The following is a 17,703-nucleotide window of genomic DNA, read 5'->3' as shown; positions in this document are numbered from 1 at the left end:
ATACCTAAAAGCCCAAGCAGCAACCATTGTTGAAGCCCTAGCCCTAGCCCTAGCCCAGATCTATCGCAACTCTGGACTCAGACCATTGTTGGTGCTTGGTGGCTTGTCTTTTGTTTCGTGCTGAGTTACTGAACTTCCAAGGATAAACAGGTGCGCATTCCAAATTCCTAAAACTAAGCATTTGGCATCTCATCACTCGATGAACATAGTCTTCTTCTTTTATTCCATTTAATCCACCGCAGAGCGATCGCGAGGAAACTTGCTGCTGCTACTAATGCTTATCAATCAGAAGTTCCCTGGAAGAACGTGTGTAGTGGTGGAGCAGCAAATCCAACTGCATCTACCTATACCCAGATTAGCAACCATGTAATTTAATTACTATTAAGTATATATTGGTGCTCTTTGTTCCTTTTCTTGGTCGAAATATCTTTTCATTTCATTTCTCTTGTAATGGTTATTCGATTTTTGAGAGTTTTCTTGTGGAGGTAGAGCCTATCGCATCATATCATGAGATTATGTTAACAAGTGGGTCCTAGATAATGACGCCAAATATGAGTAACTATGTAATTTTTTTTATTCCAAGAGAGACCAATCTTGATTCTCTCTTTTGTGGAAGAAGCACTGTGCTTATTTATTGCTTTAAACTTTGAATTTAGAGTTCACTATTAAATGATGCGGTAAAAATGGGCATTAGATTATATGCTATATAGATGAGTTTATGCGTGAATATAATTTCTTTTTCATTCTTCTCGGATATGATTTTCTATAATGATGAATGATCCTCCCTTTGTTCTTGTAAAGTTTAGTGTAGCTCGCTATCCTTTCACAAATAGTTATTACTTCTGTTTATGCAACCGGTGCTAGTATTTCTTTCAAGAATTTTCAGTTTTTTGAGAGTACAATCTTGCATTTAATTGTTATCTTCGACTTTGTAGACGCATGAGGGCAAGCAGAGTTTTACTCGTACAGTTCATCCATAAGACATTGCTATTGTTGGGAGAGGCATGGTTGGCATGGCCCTATCTTGTTCCTTGGGTGTTTTTTTTTTTTTTCTCCAGTTCCTGGTTTGCATCTCTTCTTTGAGTAGATAATAGTAGAAACAAGATAAGAGGAAAGGTGGAGACATTCTTGTTGATGGCGTTGAATATTAGAGTCACACCAGCAACTGTATCTCTTTTCAGAGGTATTAAATATGCCATTTTGATTCTTCATCTATTTTTGGCTGACCTTAGCAGTATATCATTGCTCCATCCAACTGTATTATAATTCACAGTTGAGGTTTGATGTCATCTAATTGAGCTTTTCGTTCTTGCTTAACAACTTCTGTCATCTGAAAGCCAAGAAATTTTTATCACGTTGGAAGACACTTATATACGGTGCAGATGTTCCACTCTTCTTGATTTTATATGCTGCAACAGTGACATCCTCCCTTATCACATGACACAGTCTGGACATAAGGTACCTTTTAACTTATTGCTGATAGCTTTGTTTTAGAGGTCCCGCTTGTGTATCAGACTTGAAATACAAAGCATGGTCAAATTGATAATGCTGGATAATTGACATGGAAGCAGACATTTAATGTCCGTTTTGCGCTTCAGTGATTTTTTGCAGATATTGGTGCTTGGCAATATGTTCAACAGCATCGGCATGTGTTTTCTGATATATGCAGGTGATTCATATTTGCTTACTTTTATTCTATTGCATAGAATCTGCACCAGAAAGCTGCATATCACATATTATCTTTGCACTGCATCTTTCATTTTGAAATAAAACCAATTAAATATCAAAATAAATTTTGCTTACCATCTCATAATTTATTATTTTCTGGAGGTTTACACTGGCTCAAGATACACAAAGTACAATGCAAGAGATGTAAATAAGATGTTTTGGGGTAAGTACACAAGTTGGGAGGTAACAAAATATCATTGCATAATTCATTGGTCACTTATGGTTGATGATGCTGATTTGTACTTGTGTTGTGAATAATCCAGTTGTGTAGTGGAGAACAGGGTGCTTCACAGTTCACTTTTCTCACTTGTTGAGGTATTATACTTGATTAAACTATTTACGTATGCTTAATTAAACTTTTAGAGATTCTGGAATAACATGCTATCTTTTGCATGGATTATACCCATATTAGGGATGTCTATTTCTTGGACTCTACATTTTATTTCCTTTGGGGTTTTCTTGCTAAGAAATTATCCAATTTTTCCCATACAGATTTATTGTTGTTAATGCCATCTTAGTTGTTTTTCATAAGCAAAACTATAAATAAACTAAAGGATGCTCTAGGAGTTTATGGGATAGGGGAAGAATACTTACAATAATATAGCCCAATCATTGGAAGTTTGTGCAAGTCCTTGTCACACATCAAATATGCGAAGTTTCATCCCCTATGTGAAAAGTGGTAATGCTTTTCTTGCATCTCTTTTTCATTTATTTGCTTCCAGTGTGTAATAATTTTTTTTTGGGGCTAAGAGTAGGGAACTAGTTGTTAAGGAATCGCATGTGATCATCTCTGTGAGGTAGCATTTGTAAGTGGGAGGAGGGATTTCGAAGGAAAGTATGAGAGTAAATACACCTTCTAAAACTTAGTTGAAGATTTTTCTTCCCCTTCATTTATAAGTATAAATCTTTAATTAAAGCTCATATTCAAATACTTGATTTTAAATTCTCATCTAAATGCAATCTTGAGTTCATTATCATTATCTTTGCAAGTACAACTAGCAGATCGCCATACAGCTGGGCCTCTTAGGAGTTGAAACCTATAATATTAGCCTTTTATCCTTGAATTCTTACCTTATAATGCTCTCATTTTGCTCCTCCAGTGTGTGATATGTATCTGTCATGTGAACCTGAAAGTCACCCTTGATTTATGAATTCTATCTTAAAACCTTCTGTGGAGGATTAACTCTTGCCAAGCCAGATAATAATCTATGAGAATTATTGAATATCAAGATAACATAATACTATGTAATGCAGTCTTGTGCATACCCTCCTTGATTCCCTTGGTGCATCTTATCTTCTGATGAACAGTTGATGGATACAGACTCCTAGTTTTCTTGCTGATGCATCAATAAGCTGAACCGATTACTATGCATACCATAAAGGTTTTTTTTTTTGCTTGCAATTCTTGAAACTAAGAAATTAATCATACGGTATACTGACTTCCAAAAGAAAATCAACCCTTCTAGATTAGCTTCAATGTCCCTACATCCAAGCACTTCATCGACTGTGGTGGACAGCACATCATCAACAGAAGCATTATACATTAAGGGATGTTTTGTGAAGCTGGAACTGAGTGATGGCAGCAGCCTATACGCAAAGTTTATGGTAATTTAAATTTTGTGCTGAGGGAGTTTTATACCCCTTATAAAAATAATGCAAATGAAATAATTTAGAAATCCTATTATGGGTGAGAGCTGCTAGAAAATGCATCACTGATAATTATAAAAGGGTGGGAGCTGATGGCTCCAAGTCACAAGTTAGACAGTTGGCAGGATTTAAAAAAACTGGGTGCAACTACTCATAGAACACGGTCATCTGCACTGTAGAGCAATTTGTAGAAAATCAGTGTGCATGGCAACGTTTTCTACCAGCAGGTCCAATTGCACTTCTGCCTATGGGGTAGAAGTTTAGCAATATTGTCTGGACTATGAACCCAAAGGAATTATCAGATTGTAAATCAATGAATGAGTATGATTTTGTGAAAGCTATAAATCAAGCTCTAGGTCGTGGATATGGTCCCCATCCAAAGTCAAGTTTATTAGGCGGTGCAGACATGTTTTCATGGAAAAGAGGAAATTTAGTAATTTCAGTTTATGATTCTTTTGAAGTTCCACCAGAAATGGTCGAGTTCTGCTAGGATGGCATTTCCACCGTCCTTGATGCATTCTAAGAACTGTGCCTCAAAATGTGTAGTTCTAGTTGGTGATGCAGCACAGACAGTTCATCCATTAGCTGGGCAAGGGGTTAACTTGGGTTTTGGAGATGCATTTCCCTTTTCAAGAGTCAATGCTAAGGTTATTGCTGTAGACACGGATATTGGGGAGGTACACCATCTTCTAGATTTCTTGATTATATGACCACAAAAACTGCCTGTGTTCTGATTGGTATTTGCTAAAATATCTATCGGCATAAACAATCCATATATCTATGGTTTGGTTTCACATCTTGATGCATGAATCTCTATTTACTTTGGTAACCTGTTTTATTTACAAGACACTGACAAGTGAATCCATAAAAACGCATTCCATTTTCGTGGTTTTCTAATCTTCTTCTGCAATTAGTTCAGTTGACTTGCATACAGATTATTATCATTAGTTGTATGCTTGGATTTCTGGCTAGCAACCGAATGAGGATGGTTAGCTGGAGCAGGATTGCTTCCTGATCATTTATGGTGCTACTCAAAACACTTGCGGAATTTTTGCAAGTATAAAAAATATGAAGCAGAGCGGAAACCGGCAAATGTGAATTGATGGCCATTCTGGATGGTTTCCAGAAGGCATACTCTGTTGATTTTGGGCCCCTATTATATTACTTGCTGCTACTTTTTTAATGTAATTGATACATGGGAGAGCAGAGCCCGGCTCCTTGAAAATCAATGCTTCTATATGCAAACACCATAATAGATGAAAATTTCCCACACTTCTTGTATGGTAATAATTTTTGAATGAAATTACTGGTACGCATGCATGCATGCATGTGAAAATATATTACGCGGTGAACAAAATTTTCTTTTATTGCAATGTTTAACCGCTCAAAGGCCAAGTCAGCAATTAGGCCTTGTGCAAGCCTTTTTCTACGCCGGATATTCAATAACTTAAATATGCCATACTTCATTCTAGACGTGCAACAAAAGATGCTTATAGTATGCATTATCGTGTCCCCATATACAAATCTATGCGCAAGTGGGGGATCAGTTAAGACAAAAAGATTGCACCTACAAAAATGTATCTCTAATTATGCGTGCTGCTACACGAGATGAAAGCCGTGTTAACACCTCTGGAAGCACTCTGGCTGAGATGCCTGGTAAAATGGGAAGCAGCTCTTGTATGATCCGAGCAACATTCACATCCTGTTGATGCCCAGAAGATACATGCTCATTAGAAAACAATCATAATTATCACTTAAAACCAAACTAAATTAAAAAAACAAAGACCAAACATCAACAGCAACTTGAAAAACAATAGTTCATAAACAAACCACCTTGATGGATAATTTCATTTTTCCTTGTTTAAGTGTTACCTGACCCGATGTCCTTGATATTGAACTTCCTGCTGTTAAGAACTCAACAATTTTCTGAACGTTATTCAAGATAATTTTATCCTCTTCAGTTATCGTCGGCAGAAGTCCTGCAGGCTTAAAGGGTCCAGGTACCATGCTGAAAACTGGGGCAGCATTTCCCACTCCAAGGACTGCCAGTATTTGTACGAGCTGTTCCCTTGTAACAGCATCAATACCTTTTACAATCTGCACCACGAAGAAAAAAAAAAAAAAGTTATTTTTGATGCCCCACATACAACCAACCACATAGCATAATAGAAGCAAAGGCCAAAACAATACCTCATCCAGAAGAAATTCTCGAAAAAAGTTCCCCTTCTCAGAGAGCAAAAATGCTAAGGCCGCCCTTGTTTGAATTGGCTGCGTTGGTTGAGACGAAATTAATGCAAATCCAGGATAATTATAACCTGTTTGACTTTGCAGAATGCCAAGTTCAGCCATATTCCCATTCAAATTTTCTCCACCTCCACTTTTCGCAGCAGTGATAAAATTCTCAAAGGCTTGCATGACATCGATGAATCTTTCAGCATCAAAAACACCAGACTTCCCATAAATTGTATAGCGTAAAGCATTCCTTAGGCGAGGGGATTCATCAGTGAGAAGCCTCTACAAATAGAAAGGGATGTAAGTAATATGACCACCAATTAGATCACTTTGGAAAACAAATGGCAATATATTGAGGCTCAGTAAAGTACTACAGTCAAGTAACACACCTAACCAGAGTTTTTGTCACAAAAGGCAGTCCATGCACAACCAGTTCACAAGTGTTCTCACGCATTATTAATTAATCTACATTAACATTAAGTTGGTCAGTGTAATTCAAAGTTCTTGCCATATGATTTCCAGCAGAAGTAGAAGGAACTTGAAAATTTTTTGGAAAGCTACCGTAAGTGAAATTTTCTAGATAATCATCAAATTAATATTTAAAACCATCATCTCTGTATCCATATCATGGGTGCTTCAGAAAATAAGTTCAACCACATTTAACTTCTGCAGCTCCAGAGCCTAAACTGCACGAACTCACACTTCTTTTTAACACAATTTTTTTAGTGCATAGCGCATGTATATTTACTACGCTATTAGTCAACTACTTCAAAAGTTCAATATGATGGTACCAAGTTGACTATTGTAGCTTGAAAAAATAATGATATACTAATCATAGCTCCTCTGCATACCAAAGTGACATTCAGAACTACCAAGCAAAATAATGCATTCAGTTTTGACCAGAATGTTAAAAAATCTTGAAAGGATACTTACTGCCATAAAACCCATACCTGTGCAATATAGGGATAGGCCTCATCTACAATAGCAAAATCAGGATTTCCCACTAAAGCTATACCTTCCAGCACACCTATTGCCCTAATTATGAGTGCAAAATAAGGTGGTATTCTGAATGGATAATCAAATGTTATCTCTGCCAGATCTGATGCTAGCTCCTGAAAGTTAATATTTTTTGCTCCTCCACCCTCAAGTGCTTGATCAAAAACCTTAGCCAGGACTGGTAAGATTGGTTCCAAATTAACTCCCTCAGGAATGAAATCAAGTTTAACAAAATCTTTTACAATAGCAGCATAATCCCGATGAATGAGGTGGGCAATAGCTTCAATCATTCCATATTTCTGATCATCTGTTAATTTTGTGACTAGACCTGTCTCAGCAAAAACAGACTTCAGAGTCCACATAAATGTTGAACAACACAAGATCTTACGGTTAAAAGCACATAAAAGTACCTTAAGTCCTCAATATTAGCAAATTTCATTGATGTAATTGCAACACTTCCTATAAACTAGTTTTTCCATCAAGTGCTTTGCATGTGGACTCATGATTATTAAAAAATTATATACAAATAAATATTAAATAACAATAATAAATATAAATATAAAATATAGTTTTTTCAGTATATATGGATATTAAATTATGATTATAAATATAAAATACAAATGAGACATCATGATAAAGTATTTAAATATAGTTTACATATATTCATATAAATAAAACAAGAATTAAATTAGAATACAATTATTTTTAAAGAATTATCCATAAATTATAAGTTCTAAACAAATTATATACTTTCAAAAAACTTTACATCAAAGTAATATGGCATAAACACATAAAAAGTATATTATAAATTATTTGATATAATATTATTTATAATAATGTCTTGTTTAACTCCGCCTAAGTAGTTTGTGCTTAGCCAGTTTCAAACAAATTATATCCATAAAAATTTCGTAACACTTCATGATATGAATTCTTACAATATAAACGTTAATTATAATAATGTCTTGTTTTTTACTATCAAAAAAATTGTTTTTAACAAATATAAATTATTTGTTTTAAATGAAAAAAAAAAATCAATAGAAACATGATAGGATTCAATTTTATTAGGAAAAGAAATGCCTATTTTTTAGTAAGAAAAAACTTATTGCCTAATTTTTAGCAAGAGAATAGTGGCCTTTTATCTAATTAGGAAACTTAAATTAGAAATTCAAAACTTATAAAAACCCTAAAGTAAACTTAGGAATTCAATAATCACAATAAAATTAAAAAATTAGAATATTAGAATAAGGAAATTAATAAATACATATAAGGGTAAAAATTAATTGGATAACATATAGGAGTGCACATGGTCTTTTAGAAGTTTTGTGTTCTCCTCCACACCGCGCCCTCCTCCCACACACTATATATATATATATATATATATATATATATATATATATATAATGAGTTAGCAGAACATAATAAACACAGCACTCCTAGTCAAAGTTTCAAGCCAGAAAGTAACAGTATATTAGTTATTGCACAATTGAACTAAGTTCATGAAGCGATCATTGAAGTGTTCCTAAGAAACATGTCCTCCTTCTATGTTACATACGTGCGAAAGTATTCCAGAAACAAAATGTCATCTAAATTGTGACGGAATTTTGATTTTTCTCTCAAATGAGGATAGTTCTTCTCGTATATGAAAGAAAGACTAATTTGCAATATGAATCAGCAAGCGTTCAGGTTCATTTGATGTCCCCAAATTACTTTTTGGAGAATGGAATGAAATTTAAACTTGTACAGCCATGAGCAATAAAAGTCAAAAAAGAAGAGGAAGAAATTTAAACTCCATTTCACATTTAAGTAATGAAAGAGGAAAGGCATATAACTTACCCAAGAATTCCAAAGTCAAATTGACAGAGGAAATTCAAATAAGAATATGCACATGATGCTGCTAATTAGGTTGTAAGATCACTTATAAAAACTTTGAAGAAGATAGTTACCAAAGTCAAGAATGGCAAGCTTCCCATCTAGAGTACGGATCAAATTCCCAGGGTGAGGATCGGCATGGAAAAATCCAGTATCAAGCAACTAAAATTGAAATCAGATACAAAATTACACAAGACAGTCGTTAGTCCAGACCAGATGAATATAACAGTTGCAGATATATGTTCCAAATCAATTGAGAAGTTAAAATGATACACCATTTAAGTCCATCTCAGTAGATTCCCCACCACACAACACCCCCCCCCCCCCCCCCTCCCCCCTTCCTTTGCAACAGATTATAGAGAAACAGATGATGTGCTTAGTTAATATTAGAGGGTACAATCAAACTACTGTCCTCTTATATCTTAATAATGCAATATTTTATAGATTACTCCTTAGCATCCGTAGGTTGTGTTAATATAAACCCAGAGGCCAGAGCAAAAACCCATAAACCATAATTAACCAACTAAGACAACAAATTTTCACTTCCATGCTACCTGGCAAAATAAAAAAATGTGGACAAAATTTCAACTAGCATGCAGAGACAATAGAAGGAAACAAGCATGGAAAATTCAGTTGTGAAAGTCAAGTCTCACATGGAAGCATATTCTATTTAACCTGGAAGTGCATATGAAGACCTATTGCCAATGCATTCTTGTAGAGCATATGTCATACAAGAGCAAAAGTGGAGTACATTACCTGCTTCAAGTAGCATATAACTCCAACATTGACCAATTCTCCAACGTCACTTTCTGTACTTTGTGAGAGCTTTTCTCCATCAATCCATTGTGTAGTAAGAACCTTTCTTGAAGTATACTTTTCATAAGTCTTTGGCACAACAACCTGAAAAACAATATTTTATATGGTATTCTGTGATTTTTCTGCACAAAGAATATTGGGATAAGAAAATTCCAAGAAATGAGGAAGTATTTAGATGCACTTCTTCTCATAACTTAAACCAATACACACATGCATGCATGCCCAAACATTTTTAAAAAATTACACGAAATGAAGGCCTCCCACATCTACAGTGTTAGTAGTATACCCTAGAGCATATCATTTTGTAGGTATATTATATATAATTTTATTAATAAAAAAATATTTTCACTTTTCTGTTTACATAAACTATTTATGTAATTGAAAAGGTCCATTGATATTTTGTTAGAAATTCTATTCTTAAGTTGTTAGGAATATGAGTGACAGTATTTCTAGCACAAAGTATCATAAACCGGTTCACAATCGAGGATACTTCACAAAGGATATGACTTATCCAGAAAGATTGCAATCACGTTTATTCCCAAAATATTAATATGAGATATTAATAAGTTAGAATGGTGAGTCTCATGCCACACAACAAACATGATAGGCACTTATACACGATAAGTAGGCCGAACCAGTGACGCATATGACAAGCACATGGAGTTTACTCTTGTCAATGCATTGTCATATATCATATCAGCACATATAATCTTTAAACCTGAGATAACACAGTTATCTTGTATATAGGTGGTTTGAGTTTGATACTGCTTTCATACTTATACTGTGTATGGGCATGTGTTGGCTCCTACTAGTTATATATGGAGATAGGTGTTGATCAAGATGGAATCCGTTACCCTAAGTAAATAGGGATAAAATCCTATGTTCATTTAATTGTTCTTGATGTTTCAAGTTCCTGGCCAGGACAGACAAATTTAGTCAGAAAAGAGTTTCTGACAAGAAAATCTAATTAATCAAGAACTAGAATTAAAAGAGAACATAATGTTCATAGCAAATGGGGTTTGACATTAACCATGACTCCAGCTCGAATTGGGATTTTATAACGGAGAGATTCTAGTGCATTGTAAAATATGATTAAAGGTTCATTTAAGGTATTACTTATTACTGATTAGGTGGCCATGACATACTATGCTAGGTATCAACCATGGTCTATGAGATGTCTAAAACGATTTAGAGAAATTATTTACGGTAAGAAAGAATTTTAATCATATTAAGAGTTAATATCATTTCTCATTGTCAATAAGTAATGAGCCTAGTAAGTCACACATCTACACAAGCTAATCACCATTTAAAATGTGATTTAATTGATTAATTAAAGAGTTTAATTAATTAATTAAAGAGGTTTGGTTTGCAATAAGATTGCAAAGTCCCTAACATGACTTGAAACCAAATCTAGGTTATTGGATGTATAGTATAAATTAAATTTATATTTAATTTGATTAAATATGAATTTAATTGTGAAAAATTAATTAATGGAGATTGATTAATTAATTAATTAATTTATATTTGATATAAATTAATTTAAAGAGAAGAAATTATAATTTTGGGTTGAGAACTCAAATTAAAAAAGTAAGGGCAAATTAGTCTTTTCACATGATGACATGTGATATTATGAAATGGCGACACATGGCACCATATGATCTTGCCACTTGCCTTCCTATGATGAAAGATCACATGTCATGATTTAAATGGAGCTTCTCACTTGCTTCATGTGATTAAATCAAATAATAACAAGATTAGATCTTGTGATGACATGTGGCAAAGGAGTAAGTGAGGGTTGGGCCTAGGTATATAAAGAAAAGTTATAAAGAAAAAAATTACTCCTCTCTTTTTCTCTCAAGTTACCGTCACTTTTGGTGTCTCCTTCTACTCTTCAATTTATCAATCGATTCAAGAGAAAAATTTTTGATTTCTCTTGAATTAAAATTATTAAAAATGTTTCTAACTCCCAATACATTAATACAACCTTCACAAAGCATAAACCCCATCTCAAAATTGGTTGACAAAACTTGAGAAGCCAATCTAGGGGCTGCTATTGCAACTTTGGTGTGTGCTTGTGGTGGACAAACTAGATGGACAACATTTGGGGTCCTAAGAACATCCTAAGAGTCGGATTTACATCAATTGTGCATCAAGAAGTTAATACATAAAAATCCCTCTTTCAGTTAGGGTTTAATTAAATTAAATGTTAATTAATAATCTTTAATAGCAAATGAAATTTTAATGCATGCTAAAATATGTTTTGATATGCAATTGGGCATTAGAAATTGATTAGGATCATAAGACACTTGGTATGGTGCATGTAACCTTAGAAATAATTTTTGAAATTCAAGGTTCTAATGCCCTTTAATCCACACTTTCACTCTTTCACACAATTCCACTACTATCAGGTAGTAGACAGCTATTATTGCATTTGCAGATGATGACTATTACAAAATGGAAAGATATGCAAGATGTTCTGATGGTAGTAGCAGTGGATTTAGTTGCATCAACAAACTATCAAGCGTTTAAGGATACACTAAGGCCATTATTCGCAACATTTATTAATAGTATCAACAGACAATTTAGTGTCATGTTTATCTGAACCCCATTTATTACAACAGTTCATCCAAAATGAAACACCTTCAATCTAGCACATCTAAATATAATATAGGATTTTTTTTCTATATATCAAAGGCCAATTTAAAATTATGGATTTAATATACCCTTTCATGTAAAAAATTCTGTTTCTTCACACTTATGATAGAACATTATGTGGCCAACCTCATTCACCATGAGATTGTTAAAAAATCAATGCCCTTTCTTCATTTACTGTCTATTTGCTGCATGGGTACTAGAGTAATTCATAAAAACTAGAGGCGCAATACGTGTTTCAATATTTAATTGAAAATTTTAATAAAAAGAAAGAAGAAACTATAGCCCTTATATAAGGCTTCATTGAGTTGAGTTTTCAGTACAACTTTAATTAACAAATAAAGAGGATAAATGAAGAGAGAGAGAGAGAGAGAGAGAGAGAGAGAGAGAGAGAGAGAACCCGATTCATCAGATGATAGGATACAAAATAAGATATAGTTAGAACTTAGAAATTATCAAACTTACCTGTGGAAGGTCCTTCCTCATCATTTCTGCAAATACAGTCCCATTTTCACCTTCATTAACATAATCTAGTTCCTCAAAAAAACGAGCAGCCCATTCATCAACCAACCCAACAACATCTATTGATATCTGGAAAGTAAATATAAGAAAAGGGAGGCAAGGGAGAGTTGGAATGATGTCATTTCCAGCACAGAAGATGAAGAACCATTGAAGAATGAAGTGTGAGATAGAGTTGGAAAGAAACACTACCTGAGGAAACTTTCGAAGAACCAAACCCAAATTTCGTATAATGTACAGATCTATTGTTACGGTTTCAAGAACAAAAGGCCTCTGTACTTTGACAGCCACCAGATCCCCATTCTCTTTTAGCCTACCCTTATATACCTGCCCTAGAGATGCTGCCAGAGAGATGCCAGAACAAGAATTAATATCAAGGGAATAGTATATTAAATTTTATTCTTCCCAAAGTTCAGTGTATTGAGATGACCTGCAGCAATTGGAGAAGAAGAAAGCTCAGAATAGATGTTATGCCATGGCTGACCAAGCTCCTGCTCAATAAGAGCCATTGCTACATCATCTGGAAATGAGGGAACCTTCACATATCATCAAACAGAAATTCAGCTAAAAAAGGTGTTAACCTAAATTTTATAGGATGTAAAAAAATTAAGAAATATTCAACGATTGCATTAAATATCATTAGCATTTTAAGTTTCTTAATTGGAAGTAAGAAATAGATATACAAAATTTTCAGAATGGTACTTTTTTAGAGAAAAATAAGTTCATAAATGTGTATAGCATGGTGTCAAACTGAAGCATCACTTCTCTGGGCAAGAAAATCAACAAGAATGGATGCCATGTCAATCAGGAACAGCTCCAATATATGCAGAGACATTAATCAATCTATACAACAAAGTGAAATAAAAACATAAAGTCCTGCAAAGGCAAAAGGATCAAGGTCAAGGTAATGAAGAAGGATAAAGTAGCCTATGCAGTTTATGATTTGTTACAGCTAATCAGAAGCAGCATATGATAATGCCCAAGCTTTATCTTGATGAAGCATTCAACAGTAACACAATTTCACGTGCTATATATATAGGAAACCTTTTATTAACAACATTCTCTGATTATCCTCGTACTCTATTTCTTTGTAGCGTTCACACAGTACCATTTTCAGAGAAACTTTAAAAAATCCCAACTTATCATGTAGTTTATTTTAAATTGTTGATGATGAACTTGCATAACATTTGGCATCATGATATATTAGAATTCCGCAAGGATCCACCTTTATTTCAAAAGTGCTGCATGGTACAATTAGGATGTTGCTTTTTTTTTATCCTCTTTCATAAAACCCTCATTTGTCAGGATGGCATAGTCAAAATAATTTTTACAATTAATAAAAATAACTATAATACAAAATTAAAACAGAAAAAGAGAATGCATGGTGCATACCTTATCACAAAGCTTTTGTAGCTCAGTCATTGCTACAGGTGACAGTATATCTGGACGAATACTCAATGCTTGACCAAGTTTTATATATGCTGGACCCAAAGAGGTTACAATTTCCCTTAATTCAATGGCCCTAGCAACTTCATTCTGATTATAAGAAGTGTAAAAGATAAATTAGAAGAGAAATCGTAAATTAATTTTAACAGATAAATATGATCTTGAGCAATTTGAAAACTTTATCATGTTTTTCAGAACATGATCGACCTGAAAATTTATATGAAAAAAAATCAATTTTTATTAAAAAAATCCTCCATTTTTAGAGAGAGACAGCACATTAGTTGGACATGCAAATACCAGAATTCCTCTGCACTTTTTATAATCGGAATCAAATGTAGCCAACTCCACATAATATCTAGAAAATAAAAATAATTACACATGTATGGTACATCTATAGATTAGTTATCCACCTAAGCATGCATGAGACCTTCATTTGCACAAACACAGGAGGGAGAAGGGTGCAGCTTTCCACAAATTGGGGAGAAAAAAAATAACAAGGAACAATCAGAGGCAATGCATGAAAAATTCACCTCTTTGACCTTCTTGTTTATAACATCCCAAGCAAGGCGAGAGAGAAAACCCCCAGCAACAGAGAGTAATTGGAAAGCTCTGGTAGCAACAGCGCGCGGCCGTTTTCCCCAATAGGCGGAAATACTAGCAGGATCATATGCCAAAGGTAAAAACTCACTGCTCTCGTCTAGCTGCAAAAGCACAAGAAAACAGATGAAATCACTAGCCTGCCAACAAAACCACATATAAAATGGGCAACCTAAGCGGAAAAGGAGAACGTAGCAAGTAAAAAGAGCAAATGGCCTCAAAACATTAACAAAGGGAAACCGTATAAGATTACGAAAACATATCCTCCATCCATAGCAAACCATCTTTACTTGGCTTCTTCAAAGTGAAACAATTCACCTTCCAACATGGAGCAACCTTCTCAACCAGTTTGATTAACATAATTGCCAGAACCATCTACTAGCCAAAATTCCATGAAAGAATTGTACTTCATGCCAAAATTACTAAGATACTCTACATTTCAAAAAGAGTCATTTCAGCAATTATAACCTGATATACGTCAATTACATATTTGGTGTAGGTCACTTTGCAGTATTTTGGTTCAGAACTGAGTACAGAAGCGAAGGGTTTCCCAAACCAGAACAAAAATGGAAAAATCTAGCAAACATGAATTATTCTGCAACAGTATGAGTTCAAATATTGCATTCAGCTCATAAAATACAATACCTCAACTAGGCGAAGCTTAATATTATCATCGGCAAACTGAGCATCTCTCAAATTTTGGCCTCGAAGTCCTCTCATTAGTATCGCCAACTGCTCGTTTTCCTCCATTTGCGCCCTCACTCTTTTGATCTCCTGTGAAACTTCACCGATCCTCTGCCCATTCCAAATATCAAATAATCAACAACCAAATATCAAATAATCAACAACTCACAATAATAACAACAATAAGTATAAAATAAAAAAAATCAGTTTGAAATAAATCAAACTATAACGAAAATAACATAGATACGTTGCCTGCTCTTCACTTTCTCAGCAATCACATAGAAGTCTGACTAATCCAAACAAATGGCCTAGTAAACTAAAGAGCTGTCAGTCAAACATACTGTGGAAGCTCCGTTGACTGGTTTCAACGGCGAAGATCTTGAGGAAACTCCATTAACAGTTTTGGAAGGAGGCGACCTCGATGAGCCATTGAGATTTTGCGGTGACGATGATTTATCGGGTCCGGTTTGAGAAGGTTTCGGCTCGGTGGCAACGGCGAAAACACGGTTGGTTCGTTTCCGAACAGTAATTCTGGTCGGTGACGCATAGCGCATCGGTAAAGTGAACCACCGGGGCTCGATTCCGCCGTAGACGAGCTGCGGAGCCGCGTCCATAGCGGAACCGGACACGATAGCTGATAGATTAGAGAGTGAATAAGCTTAGAACCGGAAGTTCTACTTAACAGCACCAGAGAGGCGTTTTGTGCGCATGCGTTCAGCTCGTAGGGGGAATGGTTACACTTTATTAAATAGTGAGGGAGATGCTGTGGTCGTTGGGGAAACACGTGGCGACGCAAGGAGGCAAGGAAGGGTGGCAGTGGCTGCTCCACTTCTCGGTTCGATTTGTTGTCTACTGGAACTTTATTAAATTTGGCCAATTGGGTTCACTAGAGATTTTGGCATTGTTTGCGCGAAAATCGTGGGGCGGTGAAGATGCGGGACTCGTCAACTTGTGTTGACATGTGTAATTTTCCCTTGCCAGGAGATAATACAATGTAAGGATTTTGAATGATGCGTGGAGAATGAAAGGATTTTAACGGTTCAAATTAAGGTTTGCATTATTTGTCTTTTTTTTTTCCCTCTCTTTTCGAAATAGGAAAATTGAACTCCCTGGAAGAAATCAATTGGATTAATCAAAATTTTAAAATAATTTAGTATATGCTTGCATTTTTCGTAAGGTGTTAATTAAATATATAAGCAAAATATTTGATAATGTTTTCATCCCATTTGATCGAATAAAAAATTATTGAATTTGTATATAATTTTATTTGATATTAGTTTTTCGTTAGTACAATCTTTGTTTTTATCCTTTTTCTTATAGGACTTGGTCCTAGCTCTTCATTGCTCAGTTGGTCTTTTGTTATCCCTTTGGGAAGAGTGGCCTCTCCTTCCCTGACTTAGCCGTGCTTTACCTCCGCACCTCTGGTTTGGTTTGTATATATGGTCACAGGGGTGAACAGATTTTGATTCAAATTAAAAAATTAAATCGAATCGAATTAATTCAGTTTAATTTTAAAATTCAATCGATTCTGTTATATTTTATATTATAAAAATTTCAATTATTTTGGTTCAGTTTGATTTTAAAGAGAAAAAATTGATTAAATCAAATCAAACTGAATAATAATTTTATATATTTAAATCGAACCGAATAGATTTTTGAATTGATTTATTTTTATGGAGAATTTATTAATTATATTTAATTATCTATATATAAATTTTGTATCCTGAATCGAACCGGCCGAATCGAACCGAATCGAATCGGACCAATCGAATCGGACCGGTCTTCTTCTTTTTCTTCCTCCTCCCCGCGCGCGTCCGACCCCTCTCCCATTTTCTCTCTTTTTCTCTCTCCTCCCTCCTCCCCTTGCCACGCTGCCGCCTCCCCTGCCACTCCAGCTCGCCGGCGCGCCGCCTCACCCCTCTCCCATGATCGGCCGCCGCCTGGAACGCCGGAAAACGGCGCCAGAAGTGGAGTGACGCGCACACGCGATCGTTCGACTTCCCGGCCAAAATCCGGCCGATCCGGCCACCAATCGGACCGGGTCTTATGTCTAAACTCATCTACTCGTCGAGAGCTTTCCATAGACACCAAGAACACCGAAATCTATCGAGCGGTTTGTCCAATTTTTGCCCGAGAAGTTTTAGCCCATTTTGATTTTCGGGCTAGATTTCTCGCAAACCGTGAATCCCACGAGAAAACCTAGAGTACCAGAGCACTCCACTCGTTGAGAGCTTCGCAGCGACATAAATTTCGAATTTTTCCAACATTGTTTTTCAGTGGGTCCTACGAAACTTCGCAGTGTCTTTCTGAGCATTAAATGAGCTTAGAAATTTCTGAAAATTTTATGTACTAACCCCCGTGTTGTGGGCTTCGTGTAGGTATCCTCAATTCACGGACATTCGGCGATTGACGAAGTGCGTGAATTTCCTACTGCAGAGCTACCGGAAAAGTCTCCGAATTTGACCAAGGTTTTGGCTACCCCCCAAATTGTCAGACGTCCCGAGTGCATACCCGGAG

The 17,703-nt window shown here is 35.3% G+C and overlaps 1 protein-coding gene, 1 long non-coding RNA gene and 1 pseudogene across 3 annotated transcripts; 2 read left to right on the top strand and 1 right to left on the bottom strand.

The window, feature by feature from the left end:
• Positions 1-109: 109 nt before the first annotated feature.
• LOC110646147 (uncharacterized) lies at positions 110-2,047 on the top strand. Its single transcript, XR_002493105.2, has 5 exons — positions 110-366; positions 936-1,458; positions 1,599-1,669; positions 1,831-1,891; positions 1,992-2,047. It is a non-coding gene; the product is annotated as an uncharacterized LOC110646147 (long non-coding RNA).
• Positions 2,048-3,204: 1,157 nt separating this feature from the next.
• LOC110646146 (uncharacterized) lies at positions 3,205-4,647 on the top strand (annotated as a pseudogene).
• A 68-nt stretch (positions 4,648-4,715) lies between these two features.
• On the bottom strand, positions 4,716-15,917 carry LOC110646145 (uncharacterized). 2 transcript variants are annotated; one of them, XM_021799492.2, is made up of 13 exons: positions 15,528-15,917; positions 15,148-15,297; positions 14,436-14,606; positions 13,852-13,995; positions 12,890-12,995; positions 12,652-12,800; positions 12,406-12,531; positions 9,229-9,372; positions 8,547-8,634; positions 6,558-6,931; positions 5,566-5,889; positions 5,248-5,472; positions 4,716-5,077 (listed from the first exon to the last, which is right to left on the bottom strand). In XM_021799492.2, the coding sequence occupies exons 1-13, from the start codon at positions 15,798-15,800 to the stop codon at positions 4,943-4,945; spliced, it is 2,409 nt and encodes an 802-aa protein (XP_021655184.2). In that variant the 5' UTR covers positions 15,801-15,917; the 3' UTR covers positions 4,716-4,942. The 2 variants fall into 2 exon arrangements, with proteins under 2 accessions (XP_021655184.2, XP_057992460.1); XM_058136477.1 differs by lacking the exon at positions 15,528-15,917 and adding an exon at positions 15,439-15,457 and having other exon boundaries at positions 4,814-5,077.
• Between the last annotated feature and the right edge of the window lie 1,786 nt (positions 15,918-17,703).

The sequence above is a fragment of the Hevea brasiliensis genome, chromosome 15, assembly GCF_030052815.1.
Source record: "Hevea brasiliensis isolate MT/VB/25A 57/8 chromosome 15, ASM3005281v1, whole genome shotgun sequence".
Taxonomy (NCBI): domain Eukaryota; kingdom Viridiplantae; phylum Streptophyta; class Magnoliopsida; order Malpighiales; family Euphorbiaceae; genus Hevea; species Hevea brasiliensis.
The sequence above is the reverse complement of the archived record's forward strand: the minus strand, read 5'-3'. Positions and strand labels throughout refer to the sequence as shown.

Excerpts from the sequence above, each read along its gene's own strand:
- LOC110646145 (XM_021799492.2), bottom strand. The coding sequence starts at position 15,800 with ATGGACGCGGCTCCGCAGCTCGTCTACGGCGGAATCGAGCCCCGGTGG. Across the intron at positions 12,801-12,889 it reads TTCTTCTCCAATTGCTGCAG|CATCTCTAGGGCAGGTATAT; the intron begins GTCATCTCAATA and ends TCTCTCTGGCAG. Across the intron at positions 8,635-9,228 it reads TTATATGCTACTTGAAGCAG|TTGCTTGATACTGGATTTTT; the intron begins GTAATGTACTCC and ends TTTCAATTTTAG.